Source organism: Cryptomeria japonica, chromosome 6 (genome assembly GCF_030272615.1).
Source record: "Cryptomeria japonica chromosome 6, Sugi_1.0, whole genome shotgun sequence".
In the NCBI taxonomy this organism is placed as follows: Eukaryota; Viridiplantae; Streptophyta; class Pinopsida; order Cupressales; family Cupressaceae; genus Cryptomeria; species Cryptomeria japonica.
The window spans coordinates 64,257,808-64,284,627 of NC_081410.1; the positions used below are offsets into that span (position 1 = coordinate 64,257,808).

The 26,820-nt window shown below is 38.7% G+C and overlaps 1 protein-coding gene across 9 annotated transcripts in view; it reads left to right on the forward strand.

Annotated features, from left to right (window-relative positions):
- The window catches only part of LOC131064208 (protein TIFY 8), an 80,025-nt gene extending 58,390 nt beyond the window's left edge, over positions 1-21,635 (forward strand). For 5 of the 9 annotated variants that reach the window (XM_057998272.2, XM_057998267.2, XM_057998271.2 and 2 more), the window contains exons 3-7: positions 19,042-19,229; positions 19,465-19,925; positions 20,081-20,168; positions 20,981-21,176; positions 21,265-21,635. In XM_057998272.2, the coding sequence (XP_057854255.2) occupies positions 19,042-19,229; positions 19,465-19,925; positions 20,081-20,168; positions 20,981-21,136 (893 nt within the window). In that variant the 3' untranslated portion in view covers positions 21,137-21,176; positions 21,265-21,635. The other 4 variants (XM_057998274.2, XM_057998275.2, XM_059207154.1 and 1 more) reach the window with 4 other exon arrangements.
- Positions 21,636-26,820: the final 5,185 nt, after the last annotated feature.

A 26,820-nucleotide genomic window follows, 5' to 3' on the forward strand; every position in this document is an offset into this window, starting at 1 on the left:
ATCAATGCATTTTAGGAAGTACAATCATTTGGGGAAGAAACAAGAAAAAATAGCAATGTTCTATTTCTTCTATCCGTCCTGTTGTGAGGTATTCAGACATCGCCCCATCGCAAATGGGGACCCTCGCTTTTTCGCTTTCTAGGTTAGTCCTCTTAGCTTAGTTGTTGGTAGTTGTCGAGTCTTTGCTATTAGCCTCTTTTTTGTAGTTGCTCAGGGGTTGATCAAGTCTCTTTGTTAAGGATGAAGTGAGGTTTAACACTTCCTTTGCCCTCCTAAGCCTTCGACCTATTTCTCCTAGCTCTGTCAGTGGGTGCCCAAACCCGATCACTCCCATCTCCATTCCTCACCTTTGCCATCACCACATTCTCCTATCTTCCACCTCCCCTTTCATTTCCTTTTTCCCTCACTCCCTCTCATTTTCCATTCTCCATCACCCCTTTCATCTTATTCACCACCCGCCTTCTAACCTATACCTTTATCTACCTAACCCTCTTCCCATCCTAGCATACTCATCCCCTACCCTTCACCTACACGTGCCTATACTTTCACCCTCACCAACACCTCCAACTTCCATTTACCACACCTCCTATCTCCCTACCTTACCTTTAACCTCCTTATTCCCTTATGCTTACCTTCTATCCTACCCCATCTCCTACACAAACCACACTCCCTTTCCACCCTCCACACCCCTTGCCCTTCTACCTACCTGTTGTGACCTTTTCACACATCACCCCATTGCTAACAGGGACCCCCTCTTTTCCTGCTTTCTGCGTTGTTAGGTTAGGTTTTTGGCTGCTTAGTGGACAATTTTGTGTTTCCCATGCTCAAATCTCGGAGTTTTGATCATGCCTAGTGTCGTTTAGGGTTTTTGAGGTTATAGGATCAAGCATGTAAAAATTGAGATTTTTTAAAAAATGATCCTAGTTTTTGTCTAAGTGTAGACCCTTTTGGAGCATTAACGTGTTTTTTTAAATGTTCTCATCGGTAATTTTAAGTGCTAAGGTGTTTTCAAACCTTTTGGAGTTGTTTTCTCGCTCCTAGAGAATTATTCAGGTTGATTTCGCACTTTTTTCCGATGGATTCCCTTGTGTTACGCTCCAATTTTTGATGAATTTGCCTAAGTCCATTTGAGTTCTATTAAGTTTCGAAGTTTCTAAGTGATTAGGAGTGGAAAAATAATCATTTTCCGGATTAAAATCCATATTCTAAGGGTTAAAAGGTCAAAATTCCATATGAGGGGCGCTTTTCCCCTCATATTCCTGACTACCCATGGTTTTCCCCTCTCAGAATCTAGACTGGACATGGATTTCTCCTGAAATCCATACTTGCTCCATTTTTCCACCACTTTGAATCCATACTAGGGTCGTTTTTCCCCTAGAAGCAATAAAATTTGACTAAGTGTCAGGATTTATCTTGATTACCCACGTTTTTCCACTAGGGAGGTATGGACAAGGTTGCGGATGACGTTTGCATTCATTCCACACCTGGGTCGATTTTCCACCAAGTCTTTTGTGACAAGTTTTTGAGGATTTTTGTCCAGATTTTCATCCAAACTTGTATTGATTTTCCACTTAGAGTACTTTTCATGATTTTGAGTCCAGATTTTCATCCAGAATGAGGTCGTTTTTCCACCAAGGGGTATTTTTGAATGTATAAAGTGATTTTTGTCCGGAATTTTTATTCCATTCAAATCGATTTTCCCCTAGCCCCATTTTGTGTGCATTTTGATGGATTTTCTTGGGAAATTTTGTCCATACTAAGATCGATTTTCCCTTATGGGGAATATTTTGACGTTTTAAATAATTTTGATGGGATTTTTAAATCCCTACTTGGATTGATTTTCCCAAGTGGCTCAAATTTTGATTTAAATTGCAATATTTAAAAAAAGTGAGTCTTGTTTTAATTGTTTTTCAATAAAGCAACGATTATTTAATAAATTTAAAAAACAATTAAATGATTTGCAATAAGCATTTAATGTTTTCAACCTTCTAGAAGCAAATCAGTATCACCCAAGCAAGTATAAGAACAAGTGTTTTATGCCACATTGCTTGTGTGGTGAAAGTTGGTGATGAAGCAAGTTTAAAGAGAGGAGTCTAGCATTATTTTATTATTTGAGTTTGCCAGGTGTCTCCATGCAAAGGCGATTTTCTCTTTTATTGGTGAATTTTGGTGAAGTGTTTTGGTGAAGCGATTGGTAGAAGACTCCATTCTTCTCCATTTTGTCCAGTTTAGCAACCTTTTGGTGGCTGCCATTAATGGCTTAATGCCACGATTTTCCAAGTTTGGCGCTATTATTGGTGTGTTTGGCGATTTTGGTGAAGGGTGGCGATTTTGGTATTGACAAATTTTGGTGATTTTCTTTGACACCACAATCATTGCTTGCTGGTTGACCTCCATTGTGCAGATTGTGTGCAGTTTGAAGTAAATTTTGAAGACATTTTCAGACTTAAGTGTTTGGCGCCATGATTGAAAAAATGCGATTTTGATTTAGCAAGAGTTTTGTGCCTTTTTTGGGTGGATTACCTCATGTTTGGTGGTCACCATTATTTCCTACTTGCTGATGTTGCTTCAGATCTGAGTCTTGACACCATTGTTGCAGTTGGTTCAGCCTCCATTGTTGGCTGGTTATCTATTTTCAGACTTAAACTTTCATTGCCAGCCAGCTCCAACTTCAACGATTTGCCTTTGGGAGAGTTTTCCAAGTCATTTTCAGTCAATCACTTGACCATTTGAGGGCTGTTATAGGTTTGCAACTTCGCCATGGCTGTTTGTCCTCAGAAAATTTAACTCTTGCCAGCCATACCATTATTCCCGGATTTCACTTGCTTTCATTGTTTCCCATCAAATTTATGCACATTTAGATAATTGCAACTTGTTTTGAAAGGCTAATTTGTATAGCTACAGGTTGTCTTTAGATTTGTGACCTCCATTGTTGACTGCGGAAGGTGTCTTTAGACATAATTTTTTGTGAAAACACAACCTTTCACACCTTTCCCTAGTCACTCTTGATCCGGTGTGATGTCGAAGTCCGGATTTAAGGAAAGAAGAGAACAACAAAAGATACTGGAGACTGGATTCTATCCAGAATCCAAGATGTTATCCAAATGGAAGGAGATTACGGATACAAACATGCATTTCCTGAACCTGAACTTGATGCGACAACGGATGTTCGGAGTCAGAAATCAGATTCCTTCCCCAGCGTATGTAAACATTATGAAGAGTGGTATATTTCAAGCTGCTGGGTTTCCACAATCCATACAATGCAGTGAGCTTATCCTTGAGTGTGCACGATGTTTTGATCCTCGCTCGCAAATGATCAAGACTCCTAAGGGCGTTGTCATTGCCTACCTTGCTGAGGATGCGATTGCTGAAGTGTTTGGAATCCCACATGGAGCAGATATGAAGAATGCAACTAAAGATGGACATGAAGAGTGGTACACGAAGAAGATGGATGCGTGTAAGAATATAATAAACAAAGAGTGGATGATTGAGCCTAGGCTTCATCATTCCAAGGCTCCCAAGACACTCATGTGCACAGACTTCAAAGAGGAATATAGTGATTTAGTATTCCCACTCAACAGAGTGATGGGGATGCCGCAAGGTGCAATATTCGATGGATGGATGTTCTACTTCATCCAGGATTGTCTTGGAGGGACATTGATAAATTGGTCTAGAATCATAAGTGACAATCTGGACTTTTAGCTGAGGAATGTAGAGCGGTCCAAGTCTTTCGCCATGACTTCCTATTTGGTATACGGATACCTGCTTGCACGGTTTGTTTCATACAAAGGATTGATATGTAGAGGTGAAGTCGAGAATGGGCAAGGACAATTCAGGAGTCATGAGTGCTATCCCTAGCTAAACATGTATAGAATTGAAGACTATAAGAGAGTGAATGACATATTCACAATGTACATCACACGGATGCTGCAAGGCGGAATCCACAGAAGATTGTCCAAGGAGGCAACAGAGCTAATAGAGAAATATGGATCGTGGTATATTCAGTTCCCCACTTTCACGTACCTTAGGATTCATGGGTTTCAATCCGAACCCTAGAGGCTTCCTAAGCATCCTTTCGACATAATGATCTTGTTGGAAGTGGTGAGACAACTTCTAGAGTTTGATTCAGAGAGAGAAGCACATGACAAACATGACATTCCCTATTTCAGTTGGGAAGACGTTTGGGGTTTGCCAGTTTGCCTTAGCTGCCAGCACTGCGAGTGAGGAGCTTGCATTCTATCGATTTGCAACCTTCAAGAAAAGAGAAAGATTTGATACAGATAAGAAAGTTGGAAGGATCAGGGGAGAGAAGTTCATCCACAAGGTAGACATAGAAGATTATTGGGCCAACCTGATGGACAAGCAGGCAGTGAAGAGACGAATGTGGTCTAGAATGTCAGTGGATTTCATGAGGAAGTGTTGACTTTTTCTCATTCCCGATCAGGTGTTAGATGACAGGGATCATACACATCCACAGTATAAAAATGAAATGAAGAAGGCAATCTTATTGCCTAATTGGTCAGAATCAGAAGAGATTGATTTGAATGTATTGATGAGAGAGGTCTTGAGTTTCTCCCGTACATGGGTAGATATTTAGATGAATAAGTTGATATGGGTGTTTCCTTCACTTATGAAAAGATGAAGCCAGAAGAATCTACTTCCGAAGATGATCAGAGGACTCTCAATGATGTCAGGATTCATGCAGATGAAGAGAGTCAAGCTCCCAAGAGAAGGAAAAACACGCCAGGAGGAGTCAAGGCCAGAGGGAAGAAGATTGAGGAGGTCAAGAAGAAGAAACAAAAGACTATCATTCCTTCACCACCTCTCAATGTCTCATCAATTAAGAAAATTGAAATAACAGAATAGAATAAGGAAACCCAACAATGTTCCAACATAGTGATACTACCAAAGAATATTCAAGAGTTACATGCCATAGCCACATCTGCTCCACCAAATGAGAATGATGATCAGCCGGGATCCTCTACTGTCCTTTTGGAGGTTAGTTTGGGAAATGAGATATATGATTTGACAAAAAGTAATCCCGGTGATGATGATGATGATGATGATGATGATGTTATCTCGACATTGAGAGGACTTGATCGAGATATGTGTCTCGATGGTGGTATGGAGATGGCCACTATTCTTGATTGGCTGATGAAAAGTATGGAAAAGAGTAAGATGATAGAGGTACAACCTATTGATAACATTGACGACTACTTAGCTAGGAGCAATAAGGAGAAAGAACCCAAGAGAGCTGAGATTTTGTCGAACATAGCTAGAGATGAGACAGGAATGCAGATTGCGCAGGTGGCTGTTCCTATTGGAGGTGTGACAGCGGACATTGCTACTCTTATGGATTTCCAGATTACTTCAGTTGCCCTTGGCCGTACTACAAGAGAGCAAGAATTTCAGGAGGTTGGTGATAACCTTAAGGCGGTTAGCGCAAGGTTAGATAGAGAAATTGAAGAGAAGGAGAAGTACAGAGATGAGAATATCAGACTTAGAGAGTATATTGCGGGGATAAGGCGTTAGAATCCCACCCTTATTTCCCCTATTGCGATTGATCATGGACTACATTCACACTATGAGCCAGTGAGAGATACATTCTCGGAGGTGGAAAAGTGGATTGATAGTGCAAGAAAACAGGCGGATGATTTCCTTACTCAGTTTGTCCAGGCATATGATAGGACAACAGGGCTCATGTTTAGAATCCAGTATTTGGAGAGAGTTTGGGAAGAATTCCGGCCTATTTAGGAGAAGACTATTCCACACCTCAGAGCTTTGAAGAAGGTTCCCAAGTCCACGTTGATCAGTGATAACATTGTGCACAGTGGAGACAGATACGATTTCCATGGTTGGTATTGTTCATTGGTCGTGAAGAAATCAACTTATGAGAATGCCCAGCTAAGTTGTATAGAGATGGAAGGATTGATTCAGGACATTGAGATGAAGATCCTTGCCTCAATTGAGGAGTTATTGGGTGTTGATGTTAGTGATGCTAGTGGTTTACACTTAGCCGAATTAAGAGAAAAGATGAAGCTTATGTATTTTTGTCTGTTGGACTCTTTGAAGAAGAGTCAGATAGATGATTTGGTCTCTTTGTTGATTCATGTTCATAGTTCGCAGAAGCTCATGCCAGATTGGGAGAACACTTTGGATGCTTGCTCGGATTCATTGGACGTGATTGATTTGCAACAAGATACCTTACCTAGCATTTCCATGGAGGAGTTAGATTCTGTATTGGCTAGATTCTTGGAGCATGCTAGGAGAGAGGGAGATGCAGGGAGGAATCTTCTAGAAGATTCCCTATTTGATGACTAGGTATCTTTTTATTGGGCCATATGTTGGTGGCGCCATTTTTGATGTAAACCCTAATTAGGGCAATTCTAGGGTTTTGTTGGCATGATTTTGGCCGTTGATCTTGGATCAATCTTGGCCATCCATTTTGTAAAAGACTCTATATATACCTCCTTGTCTCATTTGTAAGAGAGTTTTTGTAGGATTGTTGGTATATGCTGCAGCTATTTGAATCTAAATCATTGTTAAATTGTTGGTGATTTTGCTCTTCAAATGTTGTCTTTGCATTCATGGTTCTCAATTTCTCCAAGTTAGATTAGAATTTGTTTTCATGTTTATTAGATTGAGTGAAAGATTTGTTTAATATATTTGTGTGGAATCCTTAATCCATACCAGTAGCCTCTTGCCACTGGTAAGTGCGCCTTGTGTGGTCGACTGAAAATTTGAGTAAGCTTAACTTCAACTATTATGCGTCCCTTGACAAGCATCAACTTGGATGGCGTCAACGTTTGATGGTGATAGTCGGAAAATCCTTGAGTATACCTTAGACGATTGCACTAAGCTTGTGTCAATACCTATTTGTGAGACCTTGCCTAGTTTGATTCCACTAAACTTGTTCATCATTTCCTACATTCCTAGGCCTAGAATAGATTCGCTGAACCCTATTCCTTTTGCCCATTTTTTTAGTAAGAATTAAGTCCGGAACTACATTGCTTAATCCTAAGTTGTCAGCATACCTATTCCGCATATTTCATGATCGAAGAAGATAATCCTAACATTTGTGCAAGTCACCAAGTGAACACAACAATTCACATCGACCATTGAGTACCCACTTGTCGAGACCTGACATGTAGAAACCTTGGAATCATTTTAGTTGATCTTACCCTTAGCATCTGAGGTGATTTTGTTCAAGAGAGGGTAAATTACTTTGGTATTTTATTCTGAAATGTTATGTGCATAAAACACACATCAACACTACCATCATACCCTTTTCCTTTAGCTACCACCCTACCCAACCCTCATTTCATCTAGTCTACCCCACCTTTACCCTTCCACTACCTCATATACCTCTTGGTCCACTTTACTCCCCATATACCAACTCCTTCCATTATCCTTTATACCTCCCTACCCCCACCGTAGCACTCTACGTATTTCCCCACATCCATATCCCTTATGTCTCCCTTTCCCCAACATCCTCTACTTCCCTTTCACCCGTGGCCTTTCTCCAACACCTCACATTTCTTCATCCATCCTTGCTACACATTTTGGGCCCCACACACTCTAAAATGGAGAATTAAATTGGTTTTTCTTAAGGACTCTTTGCTGGGACCCACCGAGCTTTAGCTTGGAGATATTAAGTGTTTTTAATTACCTGCCATGCCACATCTTACTTGGGCCCACAAACTTGAAAGCTGGAAGTTTTAGAAGTCTTCACATGCCTTGCCACATCATTGCTTGGGCCCCAACAAATTCTAAGATGGAGAGAAGGTTTTAAGGCATTTTTTTTAGTATCCACCTCACCATTATGACACATGCTCAAGCCCCTTAAATCCACGGTAAAATATAAAGGCAAGGTGTGGCACCAATAAAATAAACAAGCTAGCCTTGGGAGTAAAAGATGTGTCTCATAAATAAAGCACTGGATATAAAAGGGGGTATTATCATGCATTGAAGCTAGTATTGCAGACCTAAACAAAGACAGATTTCCGCCTATCAGATCAAAACAAGGAGAGAGCAGAAAAAAGAGAAAGATTTGGGCAAGCATTAAGGTTGGTGTTGTCATTTAATGACACCCTTGGTCCATCAGTGAGAACCGATCATAGACGTTCCATGGACCAGCGCTGCCCCAGTTGATAAAGGAGAGAAGAATCATAAGGTGTGATGTGTTGCCTTGTCCGGAGGAAGTTCCTCCCTTGGCCCTCTCTTTCTCCTTTTCTCGGAACTCCAGAACCCCGAGGTTCCGAAGTTCTTTGCCCTTGTCTTCTTCCTTCTTCTTGCTCCGGAACTCCAGAACCCCGAGGTTCCGAAGTTCCCTTCCTTGCCTTTCCCGGAACCCCGGAACCTCGAGGTTCCGAAGTTCTTTGCCCTTGTCTTCTTCCTTCTTCCTGCTCCGGAACTCTGGAACCCCGAGGTTCCGAAGTTCCCTTCCTTGCCTTTCCCGGAACCCCGAGGTTCCGGCATTCCCTCCTCGTCCTTCTGCCTTCTTCCTACTCCGGAACTTCAGAACCCTGAGGTTCCGAAGTTCTTTGCCTTAGCCGCTTTCTTTCCTGCTCCAGAACTTTGGAACCTCGAGGTTTCAAAGTTCGTCTCCTCTCCTTAGCCTTTCTCTCTTTTTCTCCGGAACTCCGGAACCTCGAGGTTCCAAGTTACCTTGTCCCTTTTCCCTTTCCCTCTCCAAAACTTAGGAACCCCAAGGTTCTGAAGGTCCTAGCCTTCCTTTCCTTCGCCTCTTCTCCTAAGCTTCTCCTTTGCCCGGAACTCTGGAACCTCGAGGTTCCGAAGTTCCACTTCTCTCTCCTATTCCTTTTCCTCTCTTTCCCGGAACTTTGGAACCCCGAGGTTCCGAAGTTCCTTTGAGTAGTTCTCCGGAACTCCGGAACCCTGAGGTTCCTAAGTGCCCTTCCTTGCCTTTCCCAGAACCCCGGAACCTTGAGGTTCCGACGTTCCCTCCTCGTCCTTCTTCCTTCTTCTCTCCGGAACTTCGGAACCTTGAGGTTCCGAAGTTCCTTCCCCTTTTGCTTTCTCTCTCTAGTTCCTCCGGAACTCTGGAACCTCGAGGTTTCGAGGTTCTTCCCTTGTCTTCCTCACTTCGAGAGTCCGAGCTTCCGAAGTCTCCGGGCTTCCTTTCGACAGGCAACACTTTCGGATGGCGTGATCGACACTCGAGGCTTTTAATGCTCCAACAACTTGGTGACTTATGCATTTTTCTTTTTGCGGAGCCACAAGGGTGCATTTAATGTTTTTGGCAGGATTTCCATCAAGGGAGCTACGGGGCCATGTTGGGTGACTTATGTCATGTCTGACTTTGGAAGGTTAGTCAATCCACCTTCCTCAAAATTGCCTTTGGAGGTATGTCTAGGTTGCTTGCATGTACAAGTCAAGTGCATGCACTTCCGTGCACTTCCAGACTGACATGCAGGGGTCATGATCACCCTTGTGACCATTTTCTATATAATGGCTTTTAAGCCTCATCGTAAAGGGTTCTCTCCATGCTGCCTTGAGCTTTCTTATGCTCTTCTCTTCTCTTGAAGACTTGTAAATTTTTGCATTTCTACAACTGTAAGATTGGCTTTTGGCCTTATGATTAATTGAAAATCACCATTCTTGCCTCTTTTCAACTTATGTATGCCGTGTATGCTTTCTTACCTCCATCATAGGTGTATGTCTTGTGGTTTTTTCTCTTCATATATGCTGTGTTAACTGGTTTTTTTGAGTGTGACTTGTGGGAATCCTTCTCTCCTCTTGGCCTTCAGTGAATTCTAACCTTCATATATGCATTGGGGTCACTCATACAACTGAAAAGTTGTGCACCTTCAGGGTGTTTCGGTTAATTACTTGTGTCATTTCGGTAGGGAGAGAAACAATCTCTTCTTGGTGCATCACCCCCTTTTATTCCAAGCAATTCTCTCTTCCTTTTGCCTCTGCAAGTTGCTAGGATAGGCTTAGTAGTAAGTTTTGAAGTGTTGAGTTGGTTCAACACCTACACCTGGAATGAGAAGGAAGCCGGCCTTCTCCGGAGATTCAACCCCCTTGCGCAAGGTCCCACACTTCAGGGTTGTTTCCATGTTTCACAAGGTTGCTGAGTTGATAGTTTAGCAAGGGTGCAAGCTTTTGTGATAACAGTTGGAATTCGAGCAAACAACACTAAGGTTTGGAGCAGACATGTAGAGTTTTGAACATCGTGATTACCTCAGGCTGGTTCGTTTCTAAGGCTTTCAATTATCAAAGTTTGTTTCTATTGTTGATGAAATTGTATTAACATGATTTGAGTTTAATGAAGGGCTAGGATATGAGTCTAAGGCTGGAAATCAAAATAGCTATTAGATTTTATAATTCCGTGATTCTCAGAATGTAATAACTGTAATTTAAAATGTTGAAATTGCAGGAGATAGATGGCCGCCCCAAATCAGGGAGGATTCAAAAGGTGAAGGCAAGCAAAATTTGATAAATCAGATCATTGCAGGCAAAAGAAGTCAAAAGACCGATCTGTCTTAGCAGGGAAGGGCAATCATCACTTGATTAGAGGGATAAGCCAATGCAAATGGAAGCTAAAACACCAATTGACTTTGTGTCAACAAAAACAATCAAAGATTGATCTAATCTGATCAACTCACACAAATGGTTTTAATCCTTTCAGTCACTGATCTGGCATAGAATGTATATTTTGACTCCTTAAAAGTTCGATTTGGGCATCATCGTTTTGAAAAAGAACTTCATGTGTTGGCCTTCAAGAGAGAATTTTAAGTACAAAGGAAGGAGTTATTTTAAGAGCAAGTTCAAAGGCAAAGTTTAAGAGTTATTCCAAGTGCATGGATCAAAGAGCGAATTTTATGTTTAGAAGTGGAAGAGCGAAAGATGTGAGAGCAGATTTGGAGTTGAAAGATAACTTCATAAACTCAAGAGGAAGAGCGAACTTCAAGTCCAAGCATTAATTGGGGCGAAATTTTTTGCATTTAGCTCCCGTACCTTGCCAAGGACATGGAGAAATCTTGCTAAGGACATGGAGTGAATTTCTCATTTGAATCCCGTACCTTGCTAAGGACATGGAGCAAATTTCTCCAAATCATGTACCTTGCTAAGGACATGGAGCTAATTTCTCATTTGGATCCCATACCCTGCTAAGGACATGGAGCGAAATTTTCCAAACCATGTACCTTGCAGCCTATTTAGAGCAAATTTCTCCAAACCATGTACCTTGCAGCCTATTTAGAGCAAATTTCTCCAAAACATGTACCTTATTCATCTAGTAGAGTGAATTTTTCAAACCATGTACCTTGTCCAAGCTTGAGAGCGAACTGTTCAAACCATGTACCTTGTCCAAGCTTGAGAGCGAATTGTTCAAACCATGTACCTTGCCTAAAACTTGGAGCGAATTTTCATCTTAAGACCATGTACCTTGCCTTGGCCACCAAATAGAGCGAAGTTTACCCAAATCGTGTACCTTGCCCAAGGTCAAGAGTGAAATTTGTCAAAGATGTGTACCTTGCCCAAGGTCAAGAGCGAAATTGGAAAATTATGTCCCTTGCTTCAAATTTTGAGCGAAATTTCCTTGATTCCTGTCCCTTGCCTTGATCTAGGAGCGAATTTTCATCTTAAGACCATGTACCTTGGCCACCAAATAGAGCGAAGTTTACCCAAATCGTGTACCTTGCCCAAGGTCAAGAGTGAAATTTGTCAAAGATGTGTACCTTGCCCAAGGTCAAGAGCGAAATTGGAAAATTATGTCCCTTGCTTCAAATTTTGAGCGAAATTTCCTTGATTCCTGTCCCTTGCCTTGATCTAGGAGCGAATTTTCATCTTAAGACCATGTACCTTGGCCACCAAATAGAGCGAAGTTTACCCAAATCGTGTACCTTGCCCAAGGTCAAGAGTGAAATTTGTCAAAGATGTGTACCTTGCCCAAGGTCAAGAGCGAAATTGGAAAATTATGTCCCTTGCTTCAAATTTTGAGCGAAATTTCCTTGATTCTTGTCCCTTGCCTTGATCTAGGAGCGAATTTCCTCTTTTGGGCCATGGCAAGCAATTCAAATGTATTTTAGCTCCAAACATAATTCCAATTCAAAAGGAAAATGTTCAAGTTGGCTGCCCTGAAGGAATAAATTCAATTACATTTGCTCAAAGATCAAGTCGGCCTCACCCTAAAAGGACACATCTCCTCATTAAGACACCTATATGGGAAGACTCAAAGCATTCATCCAATCACTAATTCACAGCAGGTTCTTCCTTCAACAGTGAATTTCATTAGCAAGGCAAGGAATCCAATCAACATCATTAGCAAATCTGATCAGCAAGACAGCGAATTTAATCTGCTCAGCAAGACAGCGAATTTAATCTGCAAGGGAGCACATCATTAACAAACTCCAAAGATAGCGAATTCAGTTATCAAAATGAGCGATCTCCCCTATAGAAACACATATCAGACCTGCAACATATAGAATAAGAGATTAAGTCGAAATGGGAGTATGAAAAGGTTATAAATCATGTGTGTTTGATGCTCAATTGTTTGTTTTGCAGGAGGTAAGGAAAGAGATCAAAAGGACCAGGTTGGAGGAAGATTGTAACAAAGATCTCAAGGAGAAAATTTCAACACCAAGGACAAGATACAAGGAGGACCTCTTCAAGAAGCTTCATCAGCAAACACTAGAGCATGAAGGAAGGATAACCTACATGGTGAGAGAATGTTTTATAATCTTGAATTCCCTTCAGGAATCCAAGAATCGAAGTCAGTACAATTAAGAGCTACATTCGACCAGTTGCATCATTCATCAAGTATGTCAAAAAAACGAAGGAGTATCAACTAAAGTCATCACAAGACCTACAGCGAGCATGATTGAAGAAGTAGATAGTTTCAGAAGAGTTAATCAAAGTTTGCTTCTCATCATCATCATCACTTTAAACAAACTGGATAATGTTAGAGTATCAAGAGATATCTCTCAACATCCCTTCATCACGATGAATCAAATCAAGTCTACAAAGTGCAAGATTGAGGTGGCAGCCCAGTCATCCCTTCCACCAATCAGAGAGGTCAACATCAACGCATTTTGATTCAATGAACCAAGCTAACCCATGGATGCACAAACTCCGATGTACCTACCCTTGATATCTATTGGTCCACTCTCATTGAATGCAATTTTCTAATTGGCTAAGGAGAGTTTGTTGTAACAAACCCTAATTAGGGTTTCATTGTAAAATCCTGGCCCCATTCATTGTAAATGAACTCTCTATATAAAGCTCAAACTCTTCATTTGTAAAGGTTAATAGCGAATAGTTAGCTAATAGTGATTAGAATAGAAGTTAGATTTGGAGAAGGCAAAGATTGTTGTCAAATCCTTGTTGTAAAGAACAATTGATTTCATTGAAGTTATGGTGAATTTGATTTGTTATTTCAACAACTCGCATGGTCTTTGCTTCTCAATTTATTTTCATGTTGATTAGATTGAATGGAAGAAATTGTTGAATGAATTTGTGTGGAATTCGTTTTGTCCATACCACTAGCCTCTTGCTAATTGTAAGTGAGCTTTGTGTGGTCAACTGGAATGATATGAGCTTAACTTCGAATCATTATACGTCCATATCTTATGCATTAACTTGAATGGTGATCAATGTTGATGGTAATGATTTGAACATCTTTAGAAGATTGCACTGAGCTTGTGTCAAATTGTTCAGTTTGATGGTGAGACCTCACTCAGTAGGATTCCATATAGTCATTCACCCATCTTCTTACATTCTAGGTCCTAGTGTAGATTTCTCAAACCCTATCTCTTTTGCTCTTTTTTATCTTCCAATCAAGTAGATAGGACCTAAGTTCCAGCAAATCAAACATTCAGGCATTCAAATGTAAGTCCCCTTGTGATACCAGCAATCACATGATCAACTGAACTTATCCACATGTAGTGACCCTACATTCATGAACCTTGGAGTCTTCTCGAATGATCCTTAAGCTAATCTTCAGCATCCGAGAGATTTCGTTCAAGAGAGGATAAGATACTTAAGGTATTTTAGTTTGTGTTCGCATGTGCCTAAAAAACACATCAACACGTCCAACCATCAGTCTTGAGGGTGCATTCCTTCTTACTTAATATCTCACATTTCTCATCAATTGTGGCTTTCACATTATTGACTTTTTGAAAGAAAATGGGGCCCTTTATCTCCTCATCATAAGGGGCTTTGAACCTCACCCTACAAGCAGTAATAGCATCCACCATGTTTGGCCAATAAGGAGACCTAACACAAATAAATAAAATAAAATAAGTTTCATAAAATTGAGAGTTTAAATTGAATTCGACATACCTCTTAAAATAAAAAATCAACGAGACAAAAAATCAAGCTATATATTTTAAAGCAAAAAAAAAGGATTATGTGGTTGCATGGAATGGAGTGGTGGATTAGAGCCAAAAGTCTCCATTTGCACTTTTAGTGGCATCATGTTATCTTTGTTCCAACCCATCCTCTCAAGTGACAGTTGGGAACCTGAAGTAGTGTGTGACAAAATATATGAATCTAACCTAGATGCACAAAGCCTAGGCCCCATGCTAACACTGTGACTACCACTACCCATACCCGAAGATGGACAAAATGGAGAAATGGAAGAAGACGACTCTCCAGTTCCACCAATGGCGGCCATCTCCTATCTTTTCCTCGTTTTTAGTTCCTTTTTGCTGCTCAAAGGTTTCTAATTGAAATTGCACTTAATGCATAACATCAACAGATACATGTGGGCATGGTTCAGCATCTTGACTTATCATGTCAGTGTACTCTTGTTCTTTAGTACATCCTATTGTTTATTAAATTATTTGCTTTGGCAACCTTTTTGGTTCTAGGCAAAGTCTTATTCATAAGCTCATAATTGTGCATAGGTGAGCTTTCACATGACTATACAAGCTCTTATACACATTCCCCACATTAGCTACAATGCTAGCAATAACCCCCACTGTTAGGAAGCCATTCAATCGTGGTTGTATGTTGTCAAAGAGGTTCTATATAGTGTCATCAGATGCTCCCATTATACCTCTTTTTAGGTGGTTTGCTGGTATAGTAATTGTGAGGTAAGCTGTTGAAAGAGTAGATGTTATTCAATAAAGCAAGAGAAGAAAATAAAGGATAGGCAGTGATTCATCTCTTTGTTTGGACATTTGCCTTTTGGATCAAAAGTAAATATGAAACTGAGTCAAGAAGGCAAAAGGTAGGGAATGCAGAAGCAAGAAGGCCAAGTAGTTGTAGGCCCTACAAAGCGTAACAATTTTTTTTTGTTACCCTCTCTTACTCTTTATTTATCTCTAATGATGTGTCTTGTTGATATATTTCTAGTGAGGCTTCAAAACCTACCAATATAATGAGAGTAAAAACCTAACATATGAGTTCTTGAAAATTGAAATCTTTGATTGTTTAAAATAGAGGTATGCGCTCTTGTAAACAGAAAAGGCCAGCTGAATAGATGCCTAAATCTGGAATTAATATGTAGATGCAAATTAGGAGAGCAGAAACTACTTTGGGCAACCTCTAACTCTGCTATGATCTGGCAAATTTGAAACTAGCAATTAATGATATTTGATATTGTTTCTCTGAACTATAAGTATACCTTTCTAAAAGATCAAAGACAAAACATTAAATGGCACGTTGACATCACTATAACATTTGCAGACAATGTATAGATTCAATATTTGGTTGCTAGGCCTTCAACAACTTCTGCAGCTGTATCTGAAATCCATCACAATTTCATTGTTTGAAGATGCCCAATCAAATCTGTCGCAATTTTGCACATTTTAGAGTTTCATGGATTCACGAGAAAGGGACATGATGTTTTGCCAAATCAGTTGTGATTTTCAACGCAATTTTTTGCAGATTAATTGTGATTTTAAACTGTTACAAATCGTTGACCCTGAAGTCATTATTTTACAATAAATCGGGGATAAAATTGTTGAGATGTTTGATTTTTTGGAAATCACATTTAGTCGCAATTTTTTCCAGCTTTTTGCTTCTATGGATAAATCTTTCTTGTGTAGTTCTTTCACTGCTATTGGTGTAGGTCTTCGTCTCCCATAGCCTTCACCTTTGAAGTAAATGCAGCAACCTTAAAGAAACAACAATGGCAGCTTGGAAGTAAAATTGTCGTTTTACTCACTTGTGTTTGTGAAATGAAGCAAAAGAAGTTAATTGCCGTCACTTTAGAGTGAAATTAGGCCTTTGGGAGTTTTTTGTTTGTAAAAATGTCAAAAAAGACATTTTTTTTCACTCTTTTGGCTGGGTGGCCCTTTAGTTAGCCTGGGTTTGCCTGGGGGAACCCACAGCCATTTCAGCTCCGAATTGGGCTTATACAGGTATGGTGTGGGGAGAGGGGGGGTTCAGCAGAACCTAGTAACATAGTTCTCTCACATAAAAATTCTCTAGGTTTTTTGGCTAACAACAGAGATAGTTTTAAATTGAGTATCTTCTATCTAGATATGTTTTCAATCATCATGGGTTGAGAACCTTTTCAAACTTTGTTCAAAAAAGAAATCGATAATATGCAATGATCATAGTAGAAACTGGACACTCATTCTCCACTAGAATCAAAGAACATAGTGCAGACATCAAACATGAGCGGATTCTGGAATCAGTGCTTGCTGACCATTCCTTCTTGACCAAACACCATATTTGCCTCGAGAGTGCCCAAGTGTTGTTCAAAGAAGACAACTTCAAAAGAAAACTCAAGGAAGCCAATGAAATATTCAATCACCCATCCAACCTCAACTTCTTAGTGCTTCGGCCTCTTCTTGCCAACCTCAATTAGCCTTCCTTCTCCCTGTTTGTATTCATGCTTCTCTCCTTCTCCCCAACCCATTGGCTGGTTTGTTTCTCCTCCTCTCCTCGGTGCTTTCTTTGCTAGGTCTCTATCCCCATGATTCCCTTCTCTCCCTAGTACTTTCTCCCTATTCCTTCTCTTTTACCTGGTTGTTTCTTCTTTTTTTCTTGTTGTGTTGCCTTCTTTGTGTCTTCTTCCTTTTTGTTTCTTTCTCTTTCTTTGCTTGTTCCTCTCTTCCTCTTAGTTTTCTTGTTTTCTTTCCCTTTCTGCTTTCCCTCGTTTATTCCCTTTCCCCTCTTCCTTGTCTTTTCTTGTCCTTTCCTTGCCTTTCACCTTTGTTTATAATTTTTGTATTCAGATGTGGTTTTGGTTGGGTTTGTTCTTTTATTTTTTTGTATATGTATAGGTATATGTATACATTTTTATGTACACATATATTTATACATATTCATCCCTTTACTTTTTTAGTGTTTTCTTTTCTTTTATATATATATATATATAGCTTAATTACTCTTTGTATTTTTTACCTTTATGGATGCTTATTTTATATATATATATATGTGTATATATATATATTTTTTGTTTATTTTTCTTTTCTCTAATGTAGGCCTTTTTAAGTTTGTATTTATTATATATTTTTCTTATTTATTTTAATTTTATTTTTCTTCCTTTTTCTTTATATTTTTGTCCTCGCTTTGCTTGATTGATTTGTTATTTATTCATCTTCTTTATTTCTCTTTGTGGTATGCCCTTTATATATAGATTTCCTTTTTACAATTTGATACTTTTCTTATTTTATGGGTATTTTTAAGGTTTGCCTTTATTATCTAATCTCTTATTTATGTTTGTCTTTTGTTTTGATTTTATTTAATTTTTTTTACTTTTCCTTCTTTTAGTTTTTCTTTTCTTTGTCTTTATCTTCTCTTCTCTTTAGTTTTTAAATTTTCTCTTGTTATTTGTTCTCTTTTTATTTTTGGTCTCCTTTTGGTTTTTATTGGATTTTCTGTTTCCCTCTATCCATGTGCATCCTTTTTTCACTTCCCTTTTCTTTTATACTCTGGTCTGCAACTTCATACCTATTATGATTCTTTTGGCTCTTTTATCCTGATGATGGATCACAGAGTGTGATCCAAAATGTTGATACCAAAATCTTGGACACAGTTTAGTCCAGAAACAGCTTTCTATCTACAGTAGACATAATTAAGACAAAGTTATTATGATGTTAATTGTGTTGCATGAGTTTTAATAACATTGTTCCAGTTGCAGTCAACCTTGTAAACATTTATATGACACATAGTTACAATCTCTTATTGGTCACTAAATTACCTGTTGATCGTGTAACTTGACATTATGCTTAGGCAATATGAATATTGGCAAGGTGGTCAGAGACAACTTACTGTGAACAAATCAGTAGTACTTATTGCATAACTTTGTTTACCTTTATTGACATGTTAGACAGATAATTTATGCATCCAACAATGTTTCAACTTTTAAATATCATATCTCTAAAACTTTGTACATATGCTTGTATATTTTTTAACTTTTCACATTGTTGTATGTACACATTCATAATGTTTCACATATCCTGGGGTTGATGGGAAATAGCCGTATCCATATCTGTATCTGTATCTGTCTCCTAATAAGTTAGCAGTGCTTTATTATGTACAAACTACATTTTGTTTTCTTACCATTACTCAGAAAAATAGATCAACTGAATAAATAATTATATATGGTACATAGTGACACATAATACTTTCTTTGGTCAGGAAAGTGTTTAACACGAGTACTAGAAGACTACAACAAACAAAGTACCGTTTACAACTTTACATGTTTTCAGTCTGGACTAGCAAACTGCACCATATTCATCATACCTTGTTTGAAATTTGAATGATGAATGAAATAAGTGTTCCTTCAGAAAATTTTTTGACAAGAAAAAATACAAGCCCTTAAAGTGCTATTTTGGTGCTTGGATTTTTTTAGAATGAGGAACAAAATTACCTAGTTTTTTTCTCATTTCTAACTAATGGACTCAAGTTACCTATTCTGCAAAGTTGGTCAATACAACATGGATATTATGGTCCTTGGATCTTTCAAGTTACATTGCGTGTAGCACTGTAGAGCAAACAATATTGTTGTGATTTGTGAAAGTGGAAACAAATATATGCCTATTTTCAACTTGGTTTGAATTTTATTGTATTTATTTTGGTTTCTAAATCAAGCTAATGCTTTTCTTGTTGTTGCAGAGAGGTTATCATGGGGTAATAGTGTCGGGCTTCTACCACGTGGTGACAGGGGTTCATTTAATAGACAAGAGGTCGATAGTAGGTCCTTTGGGAAAAAGAGGGATTCCTCAACTTCAAACAGTAATCATTTATTGCAAGATCGGCTTCAGATCAGTGTAGACGCCTTGGAAAACTCACGTGGATCCAAGGTATGTCTTTTTCAATTTGCTTGTTGCAAATCATTTTATATGTGCCTTGAATTACTGGAATTTTAGCATGTGTTTTACTTTAATATTTCGTTGTAGTCTTTTTCGTGCATGTTTTTGCTTCCTGTCTGAAATTGAATGGCTTTTTAGTTTAAAGCTGTTTTAATATGAAATGCAAATTGCTTGAAAGTGACATGTAATGCTATTTTTATGGTTACTGGCATTTCATATATCTTAGATATCTCGCCTGGATGAAAAGAGAGGAAGACTTTTTGATGTTCCAACAGCTTTAGATGATTTCCATATGCCTATGCAGCCACCCAAGCAAACTTCAAATTGTTCAACTCTGTTGCAGTCATCTATGCACAAGCCTGATTTTATGGCAGTGAACAAGTTGGAGCGCCCCGTTTCATTGAATATGGCAGCTTATGGTCATTCCCATTTAAGGCAATGTGGAGGCTTTCCCGATATGAATTATTCTAGTGCATCTGGAGACATTACTAGCATGCCATCATCTTTGTCTAGGCCTGCAGCGGATGAAGGTTCCCGAACTGGATTACAAATCTCTAATTTAGGAAGCCTCATAAACAATGTCCCTAGCTCAACTCCTGACAGAAGTACAGGCATGCCAGGAATTTCAGTAGGAAGAACAAAATTCTCATCTCAAAGTGCAGGGTCAGAACCCGGCATTCCGAAAAGGTAGAATATTTCATATGTAAAAACTTCTAACTGCTCATTAATAGTTTTCCCAATTATGTTGGCATTGAATGTTTCTTATTGGGTTTCCAGATTGAGAATTCAAGTAGGAGAGTATAGAGGGAATCTTAATCGTTTCTTTTTGTCTATCTATCCAGCCATCAGATTGCTGCATCGGCAAGTCGTCAGTTGACTGTATTTTATGGTGGACAAGCCCATGTTTTTGATGACGTACCACCTGTCAAGGTGAGTAACCCAGTTCTGTAACTAGTGAAAAGTTGGCATCTGATCTATTGTGCTGTATTTGTGGCAGGGCATGTAGAAGTAAGTTTGTCTATTCCGAAACTTTATTCTCATGCTTTTTAGTCATCTATTGGCAATTCAATCATGCAAATATAGCTAATTCTATATGAGAAGGAATGAAGTTGAAATTGGTTGTCCTTTTGGCGTAGATGTATTTTTCTGATAGTGAATGTAAGAAGCAGATTTCTCTTCTGCATATCTCTTCGGCCGGTCTTTCTTCAATATAGTTTTCTCATTTTCTCTAGTGTGGTATTTGTGTTAGCAGTTTTGCATGGCATACATTTTATGTTGTAATTTGGTTGTGGATGGACTGTACCCTCGTTGAAAAGCTTCAATCTTTATTACACTATCTGTTCAGGTGCTAAATTATGATATCACATAGAAAATTGTTATCTATCTATACAAAAAGACATGTTTCATTGTTGTCTGGTTCCCAATTCTTTGCTTCAAATTTTCCATTTCTTGCAGTTTATTGCTAAAATCTCAGTTCTTTGGGTATCTGAATGGGGAATCTTAGTTCTTTGATTCAGATTTTACATTTAACATTCACTGCATCTCTGCAGCACACTTACCTATGCATCTAGCAGCTTGAACTACTTGAACTGGGATGGGGCTTCTCTTGTTGGCAAAGGGGACATGAGTTAGTTACAATCAGGGAATGCGGTCTGGTTCAAGCTGCATCAGTAAAACATTGTTTTGATTTCTTTACCTTGATTTCCAGTAACAGTTTTGTTTTTCTTCATCTATAAAATCAGGCAGATGCCATCATGGCCCTAGCTGGATCAAATGGCCGGTCATGGTCGACTACTTATACTCCCTGGCACAAGTCATCTGAGCGCAATGGTTTGGTTCCAGGATCAGAAAGACAAAAGAACGAGGAGGAAATAAGGAGCGGGAGAAGGGGCCTATGATGATGATTGAACACTCAAGGTTGACAACAACAATAAAATGGTGGGCTTAATTGCTCAATATTTTCTCTGTTTAAGCTCCCATTGGTTACAGTACTTTGGCATATCTGAATGAGGGAACTTGCATGCAGGCTGTCTTTCAAAAATGGGAATAACTGTTCATCTTAGGGGTGGTCGGCATACAATGTGCAACGTACACATGGTAATCTTTGGCAGAGTTAACTGCTATAAAAACAGAGAAACAGATCTTAGCACCTAATCTGTGGGGAAATAGGCTTCATCATGGAGTAATTTTTAGCTTTATTCAACTTATATAGGAAGGGAGTGAAACAAGGCTGTAATGCTAAATGTACGTCAGAAAGGTCTTCAGTGGAATGATTTTTAGAATGTATAGAGCGTTGCTTTAAGCGACTCTGTTTCCACAAATTCCATGATGTTGGATTTGAACAGAAGAATTATTGATCATCTATGAAGTAATGTCAATGTTTTATGGTTTTGTCCATTCTCTAATGTTATATATTTTGCTATTAATAAGCTGCCCACAAGATGAATGCAAGCGAAGTTTAAAAAATGTTCAGATTGATCATTGCTGGCTTCTACTTGGGATTTTTTTCTACGTTTTCTGTTGGTTTATTCAAATCCTATATCCTAATTTGCAGCTCTATCAGTAATTAATTTAATGGTTTTGTAGGTTGGTCCGTTTGAGCAGAAGCAAGACGTAATTCAATATGAAGTTTGAAGAGGATTTTGTTGCATAATCCTAGGAATTGTTCAGTTACACTCAAAAAAATTCCAGTTGGTCTCAAACTATTGTGCGCTGCATTTGCCATGCCATTTCCTTAGTTTTTTGGAATTTTAAAAAAAATTGGTTACGATTTATTTTTTGGGTTATTTTTGCTGTTAAGAGGCAGAAAATACAAAGCATTAATTAGTAGGACCAAATATTTTGAGATTAGGGCATTTTAAATATTCTCTCAAAGTTTACTTTGAATAGATTTATTATAGAATTTAAATTTTAAAGAATGATGAGGCTTTTCAATTTTAGTTTATACTCTAGTAACTGCATGGCCTCCCATTTGTTTTTCACACAGTTTTCTGTGTTTTTTTTTGTTAATTTTTTTAAAAAAAATGATTGGCTCTCTATGTACCAATTTTGTTTTTATCTCAGCATGCTACTTTTGATATGAAATAGTAAATCAGTTTTTTTTTCTATTTTTATTTGAAGTCTATAGTTTTTAATTTTTTTAGTTGAGTTTTTGTTTAGTAATATTTTTTCTAAACCTAGGTAATTGAAGGAATAAGAAATACAGAAGAGAAGACGAGTCAACCTTTTCTATTACATATTTCTATTATCTTTAGGAATACGATGTGGTTAATATGTAGATTCAAGAGTAAAACTGAAAACAACTACTTATAAACAAACAATTAATTACATTTATATTCATTCCCCATATGAACATTGGAAAAAAATTGGTCATTATTCCATCCTTTCTTCTCCCATAATGAAACATCTTGAAGAAAAAGCTCCAAAATATTGTCATTATTCCATGCTTTCTTCTCCCATAATGAAACATCTTGAAGAAAAAGCTCCAAAATATGCATTGCAACACTATTTTGACTCGTGGTCTCTCTTTGGTCATCTCCAATAAATGGTGAATCTGCATTCTCCAATAATTGATGTTGTCACTCTGCAACCAATGATGATCAACCTCTAGGTGACCATCACGAGTCACTCTTTTGGTGCTCACTCCAATCAAAGATGATCAAATTACATATGAGCATTGTGAGTCACTCCATAATTGGTTCTCACTACAAATCATGACCATGCATGGCCATCTCATCTCTATTTGCAGAGTTTAAAACTCTAGAATATGCAATCTTAAAATATTAATCAAAAGAGATATTAATAATTTTGGGACTTGCCTTGTGGTCCATCCAAACATTTGCGATATTTAGAATCAAACAATGTCCAAAGACATCACTAATAACTTAAACAAAATTTGGACCGTTTAACTGCCATTCCCTCCCATGATGAAATTCTGACAGTTGTTAAGTCCTTTGAGGGCAGCAAAGCCCCAAGTCCGGATGGCTTTCCCATGTTCTTCCAAATGTACTAGCATATTATTGGAGATGATGTTACCAGAGCTGTGAAAGAGTTTTTTGGTGCTAGAAAACTTTTGAAAGAAGTTAATGGTACTTTTATAGCTCTTATACCCAAAAAGATGGGGGCTGATTCAATGGATCTTTTCAGACCTATAAGCTTATGCAACTCTCTTTACAAGATTATCTCTAAGGTCCTTACCTCTAGAATTCTTAATTTGCTTCCTTCCATTATATCGCCTCAGCAAAGTGGTTTTGTCCCGGGAAGGCAAATTTTCGACTCTATCATCTTTGTTCATGAAAATATCCATTCTTTGGCATTTTCTTAAAAAAAAGGTTTTTTTCTAAAGCTCGACCTTTCTAAAGCCTATGATAGAGTGGATTGGGATTTTATGATGGACGTTCTTTCAACTTTTGGTTTTAATCCTAGGAGTGTTGGACTTATCAGGCAACTTGTTTCTTCGGCCACCTTCTCTGTGCTAATGAATGGCTCCCCCTCTCCTTTCTTTAAAGCCTCAAGAGGTCTCAGGCAAGGGGACCCCCTATCTCCAGTGATCTTTATCATCATGGCGGAATGTTTGGGGAGATGTATTGGAAAACTGGTTGAGAAAAGGGAGTTTTGTGGTTTGAAACCTTCTTCAACAGTTTGTTGATGATTCTATAATAATGAGAAAAGCCACTGTGAAGGACGCTAGAAGACTAAAAAAAGCTTTGGATATCTATGGAGAGGCTACTGGTCAGCTTATAAATTGGTCTAAAAGCTTTGTTTATTTTATCAATACCCCGGAGAGAAGGAGGATTAAAATTAGTAACATTCTGGGTGGCCAAATTGGTAGCTTGCTTGCCTCCTATTTGGGGCTCCCTTTAGGTCAAGATCCTCCGGATACCTTTTGGGGAGCCTTGGTGGATAAATTCCATAAAAAGCTGTCTGGATGGAAGGGAGCTCTACTCAGTCAAGCAGGTAAGATTCAAATGCTAAAAACCACTCTTCAAAGTATCCCTCTCTATGCCATCAGTCTGTTCAAGATTCCTACTAAGTATGCTGAGGCCATTGAAAAAATACAGAGATCCTTTTTATGGACAGGGGTTGAGGAGAAGAAGAGAATGAACTTAATTGCTTAGGAGAAGGTCTGTAAGCCTATGAATAAAGGCGGTCTGGGCCTTAGAAGAATAAGAGACATAAATGAATACCTTATGGCTAAGCAGATTTGGAGAGGATATAGAAATCAAGGAGAGTGGAAAAAAATATGGGACAACAAATATAAAAGCCAATGTCCAAATCTTCAAAGTTTCCTCAAAGCAGAGATTATCCCAATTGGATCCAATATTTGGAAAAATATTTCTAGGACTAGAGACTTAATTATCAAAGGTACAAAATGGAAGTTGGAGAAAGGGAATCTTATTCAATTCTGGGAGGATCCTTGGCTTATGGAGATCCCTTTAAATGAAAACCCTGAGTGGAATAGATATCAGAACCAATGCAAGGAAAGATTTGGAACCAAGGTGGAGGATTATTGGAAAGATGGACAGTGGAAAGACTTATCTCAAGTGGATCAGTCTTTGGGTAGTTTGAACAAAGTCATGAACTCAATGGTGAGGATTGAAGAAGAAGACCAGTTAATTTGGAAACTCACTGCTAGTGGTACTTTTACTGTGGCATCTCTTTATCATCAACAATACAATAACATGGAAAGTCCTTGCTGGGCTAAAGCATGGGTGAAAGGCCTTACCCCCAAGATCAACATTTTCTTTTGGATAGCCCTCCAAGACAAAATTCTTACAACAGAGAATATAAGAAAAAGAGGTATCAGCATACCAAGTTTCTGTACACTCTGTAAGCAGAATGAGGAGACAATAAATCATATGCTCTTTCATTGCCCCTTCTCAGCAGATGTTTGGGGAAGTTGTCTGGATCAATTCAATATCAGTTGGAGCTTCCCCAACTCGATTCAGGAGATTTTCAAGTCATGGCATCATCCTTCAAAAAACATAATTACTACCTTGCTATGGAGAATTGCTTTACCACACATGTGCTGGGGTATATGGAAAGAGAGAAATGATAGGATTTTCAGAGAAAAGTATACTAAGGCTAGCATTGTGTTTGAAAAAATAAGAAGCATAGTGGAAAATATGAATATTATAGGTGGTATTGATAATCCTAACACTAAGGAGGATCAATTTGTCTATAAAAAATGGAGATTAAAAGCTCAAGAGAGTATCCAGAGTAACCCTAAAGAGGGAGCGATATGGACCAACCCACCTAGGGGATGGATGAAAATCAATTTTGATGGGGCCTCTAAGGGAAACCCGGGGGTTGCAGGATGTGGAGTGGTCCTAAGGGATGAATGGGGAATATGTAAAATCATAAAATGTATTCCTATAGGAAAATAGACCAACCATGTTGCCGAAGCCATGGCGGCTTATCATGGGATTATCCTTGCTAAAGAAGCCAAATGCACTAAAGTTTGGTGTGAAGGAGACTCCTTAAACATTATCAATTGTTTAAATATGAAATTATCACCATCATGGTCGATTAGTAATGCTATTAAAGAAACAAGGAAAATCAGCGAAGAGTTTGAAATGTGTGTTTTTACACATGTTTATAGGGAGGCCAACTCTTGTGCTGATTGGGCAGCCAACTTGGCTTGCCAATCGGGAGACATCATCACTAGTTATGGTGAAAAGGAGATTGCAAGTGAAATGAAATCCTTGCTCAATCAGGACCGAAGCTATACAAGGCAACGCGGTACTTTTAATCATTATTTCTAATGACCTTTCTGCCTTTTTCGATGCAGGGTTTGCTTGAAGATAATGAGCTATTAAATAGGTGTCATATCATCATTATTTGGCATGGATTATGGGCGCTCTTACAGAATAACCACAGAAACCAAAGGAAAATTTATCAAAATGAGAGAAGGCATTGCAAGGAAGGTGCTGGAAAAATGGGAGGAAACAAGAAGAGATTTGAACCTGCATCCTGCTCTAAATGGAGAAAGAACGAAGAAGTCTGGAGTATCCTTCAGTAGGGGGGCTCAATGTTTTCATGGAACGACTGAATAGGAAGGACCCCACAATTACCAGCTACTTCATCAAGAACTGGAAAAATGGAAAAGTTCTGATTGGATCACATATGATGAATGTAGATGAAGAGGTTATCGCTGAGGCCACGAGGATGACTACCAAGGGTATGAAATTTTACAGGGACAGAGGGATATCAGATAAGGCTGCAGACAAGTTTCTTGTTACGGATGGTGAGAGAAGAAAGATGATCAAAATTGACAACTCCTACCACTCCTCGAAGAGAATTTGCAGGCCATGGAGGTTTGTCTTATTTGCTTCTATTGAATATATTATCTTAGATGGTAGGTTTACTAGGGCTTATGGGCATCACTTCGTCCTTCTTAACCATTTCCGTCATGGTGAAAGGGTTAGCCTTCCCTATTACCTGGCCTGTTCAATGGATCATACTATAAAGGAGATCCAGAAGGACCCTAAAGGCGATCATGCCCTCCACCAGGGGCTCATGGTCCTGGTTTATAAAATGCTAAAGGGGAAGTGCATTGAAAAGCCTATTAAAGGCAAAAATG